The sequence below is a fragment of the Anneissia japonica genome, unplaced genomic scaffold (assembly GCF_011630105.1).
Source record: "Anneissia japonica isolate Jap-2015-1 unplaced genomic scaffold, ASM1163010v1 scaffold4180_len100848_cov103, whole genome shotgun sequence".
NCBI lineage: Eukaryota > Metazoa > Echinodermata > Crinoidea > Comatulida > Comatulidae > Anneissia > Anneissia japonica.
This window is the reverse complement of record NW_022732509.1, coordinates 77,414-87,413: the sequence shown is the minus strand read 5'-3', so window position 1 is coordinate 87,413 and position 10,000 is coordinate 77,414. Positions and strand designations below refer to the sequence as shown.

General features: G+C 33.4%; 1 protein-coding gene across 1 annotated transcript in view; it reads right to left on the bottom strand.

The window, feature by feature from the left end:
• Positions 1-1,198: 1,198 nt before the first annotated feature.
• The window catches only part of LOC117115688 (acid-sensing ion channel 1-like), a 16,427-nt gene continuing 7,625 nt past the window's right edge, over positions 1,199-10,000 (bottom strand). The window contains exon 6 of the mRNA XM_033259592.1: positions 1,199-1,416. Within this exon, the coding sequence (XP_033115483.1) occupies positions 1,199-1,416 (218 nt within the window). The remainder of the gene's footprint in view (positions 1,417-10,000) is intronic.

The window sequence follows — 10,000 nt, the reverse complement described above, 5'->3', positions numbered from 1 at the left end:
GCTACCTACAAAAACAAAGAAAGCTCCTTTGAAGCTTTCAGCCCATTGTTAAGCAATGGGTGTAGCCTACGTATAGTAAACGCTTCTTTAAAGAATAATATACAGTAGACCAATTTTGCGTAACTGTCAATAATTTTATTATTAGAAAATATTAAACCTAATTTATTACTTACATTACAGGCTACATTATCATTTTTATGTATACCTATTTAACCTAAAACATATTGGAATGCCTCACAAAATGTTTATTTCACAGAAAATGATTGCTACAAATATTTTGAAATTTATATTGTTAACGACTTTAAAGAAGTCATTTAAAGGGGAAACTGATTATTTCCATAAATAAAATCTAACATCTATAACCACGATTTACTTTAACAGGGTATATTTTGGTGAATTGCTTTGAAGAGTGATTGGCTTACCTACCATAAATTATGGATTCTCCGTTTGGCTAAATGTACTATACCAAATGACAAGGACAATTCTGAAAGCACCCAGGTACACTGCTAAAAAAGCATTTTATGGAAATCTGGGCTGGTAATTATATTTTCACTAACAGAATAACTTCAGAATTAAATAATTTCATCAGTTGAAAAACTTAGATACGAGGTGGTTACATTTACTCTTCAAAGCAATCATGCATATAATCATAACTGTCTGAAATGGAATTGGTTGAGCCACAATCAGTATCTACCTTCTAAATATGAATTACCTTTACATTTATATTTTTAAATCTTATTACAGATGATCATGAATGGTTCGAAAGAAATACACCTTTAAAGGAGTAATTATTGTATAAAGATAGGCCATAATTGGAAAAATACTTAAATGACAAAACTGACATTAATGAAGTAACCCTTACATTTAAAGCTACGTCCAAGTGATAACTTTTATAAAACATATTTAAAAAGAGCTTGGACAAGAGGAGCACAATCCTAATCACGTTTAATTATTCGATTTTGTTTACAAATATTAAATTTAAGTACGGTAGTATTGATTTGGTGGAACCATTTTGCTTGCAATTTTATTGGGAAAAGCTTCGCTGACTGCCAACCAATTACCAAAGCTGTGTACACCAGCGAACGTAGATATTGGTTTTACTGAAATTAATTGATATTAATTTGTTAAGTTTGACTGATACCCCATTGGCTGGATGTTTGCAGTGGTTGCCCGTAGGAATAATAAATACGTGGTATCGTCAGTTCATTTCCAATATGGCATCGTTACTGAAAGCACCATTGTTGTCGACCGATGCTGGACCAGATACACCAGAACTATTTGCTTGCGATTTGCCTTTAGTAGACCTGCTTGCGTTACAGCAAGTAGAATGAACCTTCATGGAAATGTACTGAGCAACTTCAAACACAGTGATGATACTTGCTCCAATAAACAAAGCAAATTGACCTCCAATGTTACCTAAAGAAATAATTATAGTGTGAAATATACATTAGCATAGGCCTATATGATGACGATGACAATGATGATGATAATAATAATGATAAAGATAATGATGATGATGATGATGATGATGACACCGATACATACATACATACTTACATACATACAAAGTGTCACACGTGACATCTATTTTAGTTTATAAGTAAGTATTTTCTTTGAACCACTAACCTACTTTTACACACAGCAGCCAGTCTCCAGTCTAAAATGATAATAAGGTAAGTATTCTTTGAGAAATGTGTGTGTGAGTTACTGATTGGCTGAATGAGGAATGAATATGAATTTCGGGTGAAATAAGAACAACTTGTTTGCCTGTTATGTTATAATGATAAAACTGTAGACCTGAATGTATGTAAATGAACATCCAGTGAACGGCTGTGATGTAGTCAATATTGCATTATTTGGATGGATACCTTTTTTCAAGATACCTGCTAATTATTTTTATCGTGGAGCTAATAAGCTCGAAAACCAGGGAGAAATCAACCCTGAATTAAAGTGAACGTCACTCAAGGCAGTTTAATTCTGAATTAACGAATTTTGTGGAGCTAGTAAGCTCGGATAGCAAAAAAAAAATCCCTGGCGTATGCTGAACCTTATTCATGGTAACTAAATTCAGAATTAGTGAATTTTATGAAGCTAATATAAACCAGGAGCCCAGGGGTGTCAGCATAGCTGGAAAGTTAACAAATTTTTGTGTATACAGTAATGTTCTATGTGCCTGTCTATGTAGGAGAATGGGCATCTGCCGGTCCCATTGTGGTGGGTGTGGTCAGGAGGGGCATAAAAATGGCCCCAAAAATTGAGCTAGATCAACTTGTGAATTAACCCAATGAAACCTATTAGAATATATTCGGCATAGTTCAAGATAACATGAATGGTCAATGGCAGACATTTCCAATGGTGGGGGGTGGGTGCCAGACGCAAAAAACCGGTACCCCAAAATTAAGCTAGATCAGCTTGTGAGTTAACCCGATGAAACCTAGTGGAAAATATTGGGCATAGTACCAGGTATCAGAAATGGCCACTGCAAGACATTTTTAATAGTGGGGTATACCTGCCAGACATCCCCAAATACCCCGCCCAAAAAATTGACCTAGATCAGCTTGTGAGTTAACCCGATAAAACCTACTAGAAAATGTTCGGCATAGTACCAGGTATCAGAAATGGCCACTGCAAGACATTTTTAATGGTGGAAGGGGGAAAAATGATCAAGATTATCTAGTGAGTTAACCTGTGGAATGTTACATGACATGTTATATGTAACATGAGTGACCACAATGACAGTCAAACATTTGTGGCGGAGTTACCCTATGAAACATATTGGAAAATGTTTAGCATAGTACCAGTTCGGCCACTGCCGAACATTTATTGGTGGGGTGTACCCACCAGACATCCCCTTATTCCCCACTACCAGAATTGACCTAGATTAGTTAATGAGTTAACCTGATGAAACTTACTGTATAATTTCGTCGTAGTCCAAGTTATTATGAATGGCCACCCCATTCTGATGGTGGGGTGTGTCTGCCAGACACCCCCTTATTCCCCGCCCCAAAAATTAACCTAGATTGTATTATCTAGTAAGTTAACGTGATGAAAGTAACTGTGAAGTGTTCGGCATTGTGGTGGGCAAAGTGATAGAAAACCTCTAGTCTTTTACGGCCCGACACTGATCACCTGTAAAAAGTAGTATTAAAACTGAGAATTAAATGACATAAAAGCACTGCATGAAGGTTTTTGGAAGCACACTTGAAACATCAAAGCTAGGTTTCGGCCCTCTGTGTTGAATCGAAAATTCACTTTGGCCCTCCGATTGATTTTTATCCCCACCCCTACTCTGACTAAGAGTCTACGATACTGCCAGGATGGAAGTGTGGGTTAATAAGGGTGGATGGAGAGCCATGAAATTAGCTTCAGACTGGATGGAAAACTTCAGGTACTAATACTATATAGTAATACTATATAATCTTTTATTATTTTTAGTAGTCAATATTACAACAGTTTAACAATGAGATTCTATACAGGATTTAAAATTTATAAATGCCCAATATTCAGTATCTAGATTTCCCTACAATTAAAAATCGTAATGGTACTTGGTTTAGGAGTTCGTGCTTCAATGAACAGGTTATTCCATCCGTAGAAGCCTTTTGATGAAGAAAGTGTACCTTTTTAGGAAGGGTTGCTTAAGTTAAAACTCACTCGGGCTATATAAAATTAATTATAAGCTTCAATTGTTAATATTATTGTAAGGAATACTACAGTAACTTCACGTTTAATTTTGATTACAAGTTGAATTATATAAAATTCAAATTAAATGTCGTAAGTATATAGTTTGCCTATTTGCTTAATTTGGTTTAGAAAAATCTAAAATCTTGTTTTATTACAGGAATGTTAAACTTGCCTTATTTGCTCACTTGGTAGTGCTTAATAGATTAATTTTGAATTGGTGCTATATAAGTATTTGTTATGTACCAATTATTAGTATTATCTAATTAGTATCATATTACTAATTTGATTAAAGACCAAAGTTTGTGATGATTTACCATCCACACTCGTGCACAGTTGAATATATCGTAGCACAATTCTTTTAGGTGCCTTAACATTCTTGAAGACATTTTTTTAAGTTCATTGAACATATGACTATACTTTCAGCGTAAGAAGAATAAAGCAATTAAATGACTGTACTGTATGTACTGGGGTATTAGAGGGTTACAGTAACTCATGAGATAATCTAGCTCTATTGAGGGGGAATGGTATTAAAGGGGCAGGGGTATTAAGTCGATGTGTAGCAGGTACATCCTACAATCAAAAATGTCTGGCAGCGGCCATTTATGATACCTGGGACAATGCCGAACATTTTACAATAACTTTCATCAGGTTAACTCACTAGATAATCTAGATCAATTTTGGGGGGACAAGGAGTATCATATTTTCTTTTTCATTTAATTTTCTTTTTTTGTAAGACACCAGCAAGATAGTCAAAATTTGATTGTACAGTACTCGTTAAATATGTGAAAGATGTAGACATACCTTATTTTTTGTTATGTATCGACTTATTTTAGTACCGGTAACATGGTCACTTTATATATATTATTCCGTTATATTTTTTCTTCAAGAATCTTAAGAGACCTAAAAGAATGGTGCTTCGATATATTCAACTGTGCGCGATTATGGATGATAAATCATCACAAACTTTGGTCTTTAATCACTACTAATAATTGTACATAACAAATATACATAGCACCAATTCAAAATTTATCTAAAGCACAACCAAGTGAGCAAATAAGGCAAGTTTAACATTCCTATAATAAAGTTTTTTTTAGATTTTTCTAAAGCAAATTAGGCAAATTATATACTTACGACATTTAATTTGAATTTTGTATTCAATTCAACTTGTAATTAAAATTACAAGGGTGGGCGCTGTGATCTGAACACTACGGTAACAGTGCAGCTATACCCGGAGTAAAGATCTCATTTTAGGACGAAATATACGGAGAAAAATTAAAATCGAGTAAGTAATATTGCTTCATTAAGTGCCAAAGAACAAAAAGAGAGCACCAGAATTATTTTTAGTGATCACTGTTTTGCCTAAGCTAATCGGCAAAATCCACTGTCGGTATGTCAATCTACGATCCTGAAACTCCCGCCGTTTCGGTACCTGTTGCCACGGGTAACCAAACAAACAAAGAAACTAATCAAGTAGAAAATGTAAATAAAACAAACACTGTAGTAAAGCCGGTATTTATGAAAGCCGATCAAATCCCAATGGAAAATAATAAATCGTATCTGAAAAACGAAGATCTTTGCATCGCCTTAACGGAAATTATTCCTGCGGATAGTATTATTGGAGTACAAAAAATACGTAATCTGTGGAGAATCTATGTAAATAAGCGAAGTGATAGAGTACGAATAATCACAAAAGGAGTAAACATAAGAAACACTAATGTATCAGTATATGACAAAAACCCATATATTGCGCACAATTCCGCTGAAACTACAAGAATTCTAATTAAAGATATCCCGTTATCGGTGGCGGATTCTGAAATCATAAATCACCTAAAAGCACTGGGATGTAAGCCAGTGGGTGAAATCATGCGGTTAAAAATTAGAGTAAAATGACAATTAACTAGTTGGCTAAATGGAGATAGATCAGTTTTTGTGGAAAAAATAGCTACACATAGTATAGGCAGCTCACATAGCAGAGGTGTTTCTGTACTCATCAGAAACGGACTTGAGTGTGAAATTGTCAAAAAGTTAACTGACCCAAATGGGAGATTTATTTTTTTTAAATTAGTAATTAGTGGAAAACCTTTTTTAATTATAAATATTTATGCACCAAATAACAGTAAAGATAGAAGCATGTTTTTTAGAAAATACTCACAAAAGATTTAATGAATTTGCTGATGAAAATTGCAAAAAAATCATTTTGGGTGGAGATTTCAATTGCATTATGAATTGGGATCTAGATCAGAAAGGGAGTATAAAAAGGCCCGACAATTCCATTCTTACTGCTAAAAACTTGATGAAAAATTTAAATTTAGTTGATGGATGGAGAGCGATAAAACAAAAGAACAACAGTACGAAGCGACTGATGATCGCGAACAGAATTTAGACTAGATTATTTGTTAATATCTAAGGATATTTTAAATAGCGGAGATATTGTGTCCTGTGATATTCGCCCGGCAATCCTAACAGATCACCAGGCAGTATCAATCAAAATAGATTTAAATGAACCAAAACATGGCCCTGGTCTCTGGAAACTCAATAATAGTTTCTTGAAAGATGAGTGTAATTGCTGTCGCATATTGGTTTTTTCTATTTTGCTGCCCTCTCTAAAGTGTTGGCAAGGTAACGGGCACTACGCTACTGCAGGAAAGGAATGTTCTAGAACCACCGAATGCAAGCTGCTAGAGAAATATTCGTAAACAAAGATTTCTGTTTAGAATAGTTTTTATAGACACTGTTGAAGGTTAGTTAAAGTTAACCATTTATGTGTTACATACATACTTGTTGATTAGTCCAGTATTGATGGAATAAGTTATGTTATATATGCTCCTAGGCCTGGTGTTTTCCTAGGTATGATATAGGCCTAGGGCCTATGCTGCTAGTTAACGATCATAATACACGAAAGGCCTAACTGCGTCGTATGCACGTTCAATTCAGTTGTGATACCATGATAACTATTTTCTAATTGCTCAAATTTATCTGCTGATAACATCATAACAGTCATTAAGACGTCGACTAGATGAAAGAAGGATATTTGGTGATTCTATTGATTCATGTTATAATATTACCATAGGCGGATACGATGCTATGTATGTTGTTTAAATTTAGTAATCATCGTAAAATATGATCATCATTAAGTTGCGAGGAATCGCCACTGCGGTAGTGCGTCACGCTTGAGTGCGTACGGGTAGAGCTGCTACGGGTAAATAGCTTGTTGATACATTCACGTTTTACATGTATAACACTGACAGTTTATATGATTGTTTAATGGTTTTTATCTTTGTGGCTATATGATTGGTGAATGTTTTCTTTTGTGTTTTAGTTCACCAGGCTATGTACCCACACTAAGTTTACGTTTGTACACGGTATAAATATTCATAGGTTTGAGATGAATAAATGCCCACTACTTTCAGTAAACCTAAGGGTACGAAGATTTTGTTATTGGAGTGTTAGCACATGACACAAAACAACTTTAAGAGGCGCTAAAGCAGCGACCGCAACAATGAGGCTTATACAAGCTCAATTAAAAGCTTAATAACAGAGAACAAATTAGCTTAGTTTTACAATGGGAACTTATAAAATCCAAAATAAAGGAATTTTCAGTTTTATACGGTAAAACAAAAAACAAAAAATATAACATAAAAAAAGAAAAATTACAAAATGATATAAATATATTAAATCAAAACAGTATTAACGGTAATACCGATGACGATACAGAAACCAATATTCAGAACAAAAAAAATGAACTTGAAGCTCTATACGATATAGAGGCAAAAGGTGCGCAGATTAGATCAAGAGCTAAATGGATCGAAGATGGAGAACGCAACACAAAATTTTTTCTCGGTCTAGAAAAAAATAATAGTAAAAAGAAACAAATAAAAAGCTTGCTTTCCACTAATGGACATATAATAACAGACCCAACTAAGATTCTTTGTGAACAGGTTAAACACTTTAAGAACCTCTATGCAAATAAGGTAAAGTGTCCGCAACAAATCAGCGCTTACTTAGCTAAAACAGAAGTGAACGTACTTTCTAAAAACGAATAAGAATTCTGTGAAGGGGACGTTACCAGCGAGGAATGTAAAGAGGCACTGTTTAAAATGAAAAAGAATAAGTCGCCTGGCTCTGATGGCCTAAGTGTTGAATTTTACACTTTTTTTTGGAACCAAATTGAAACAGTGGTCTGTAAAGCAAATAACGAAAGCTTTAATTTAAATGAGTTATCTTGTTCACAAAGACGTGGTGTTATTACCATGCTTTTTAAAGGGGGTGATAGGCAAAATTTAGATAACTGGCGACCCATCACACTGTTGAATATTGATTACAAAATTCTTGCTCATGTTTTAAGTAATCGACTACGTGTAGTTATAAAATCACTTGTTAATTCTGACCAAAAAGGATACATAAAAGGGCGTTTCGCTGGAGAAAACGTACGCCTAATAGAAGACTTACTCTATTACACTGACAAATACGATATAGAAGGAGCTATGGTAATTTTAGATTTTAAAAAGGCATTTGATTCAATTAGCAGAGATTTTATGTTTGCGGTATTAAACAAATTTAATTTTGGTAAAACGTTCTGCAAGTGGGTTGAATTGCTATACACAAAAGTTTAATGTGTTACTACGAATAACGGATGGGTCTCCGAAAATTTTGATATGAAAAGAGGAATACGACAAGGCTGTCAGTTATCAGCACTTTTGTTCATACTTGTTGTTGAAATTATGGCATGTAACATAAGGAATACCAATATTTTTAAAGGAATTAAGTTACCAAATATAATTGAGCAAAACTATATAGAGGCAAAAATTAGTCAATTAGCTGACGACACTGTATTGTATGTCGGCGATGAACAAAGTCTACGTACCTCCATCAACATTATAGAATCATTTTGCAAAATATCTGGAATGACACTAAACAGACACAAGACAAAGGCCATGTGGATAGGTAAATGGAAAGATAGGAAAGATGAACCATTCGATTTGTGTTGGGTTAAACATCCAGTAAAGGTTCTAGGAATTTACATAGGATACGACATTAAGTCTTGTACAGATAAGAATTGGGATGGTAAGTTGATAGAACTTCAACAAACATTAAAATCATGGAGTGCGAGAAACCTTTCTTTTCATGGAAAAGTTACCGTTTTAAAATCTCTTGCTTTGTCAAAATTAATATATGAAGCAAACATTATAGATGTACCAAAATATGTAATAGATAAAGTAGATAGCTTAATATATGCGTTTATTTGGAATAGCAAAAGAGAGAAAATAAAACGAAAAACGTTAATTGGTGATGAAAAGAAGGGTGGCATTAAAATGCCAGATTTTGGTTTACATGTGAATGCATTAAATGTATTATGGGCAAAACGCATTCTATATAATGCTGATGCCAAGTGGAAATGTATTCCAAAATTTTTTATTCAAAAAATAGGTCCTGAAAAGGTTATTTTTAATATGACGTGTCTAAACAATATTATTGCTGAGTATGATATGCCAATATTTTATAAAAATGTATTGCAAGCTTGTATTAAATATAACAAAATAAATCAAAGGGATATTCAAACATATGAGGAAATTATGAGTACACAGTTGTGGGGTAATCACTTAATCCAACTAAATAAGAAGTTATACAAACACTGGATTAACTGTGATATAGTGTTCATTAAGGATCTTGTAAATAACAATACATTTATACGTTCCGACGAATTATTATTAAAATTACGACGCAAATTAAATTGGCTAAATGAATATGTTTGCATAATTAAAGCAATACCAGATCAATGGAAATATATAATTAAAAACACAGACATTTTTAACCCTGAATGTAACATAAATAACAATAAAAATTTCGAACATTGTAAAACTAAAAATGTATATGCGTGTTTAGTAGACAACGTTTTTGTAACACCAACAATACAAAAAAAAATGGGAAGATTGTTTTATTGATGAAAATATTGATTGGAAATCATGTTGGTTATATAAAATATGTAAAATGAAGGACAAAAAATTAGCCCAGTTCAATTACAAGCTCTTACACAGGATTTTGCCTACTAACAAAAGATTACATATATGGAAACTAAAAGATACTGACAAATGTTATAAGTGTAAAGAAAATGTTGAAGATGAAAAGCATATGCTTTTCAATTGTACATTTATCAAACCTTTTTGGATGAAAGTTAAATATATATTAAGAGGTATTGGGCAAGAAGATATATCTTTTAAGCAACTGGTTCTTGGAACAGAAAATGTAATTGTAGATTATATTTACACTGCTGCAGCTTTTACTATTTACAAAGAAAAAATTCTGTGTGAATTAAAAAAAT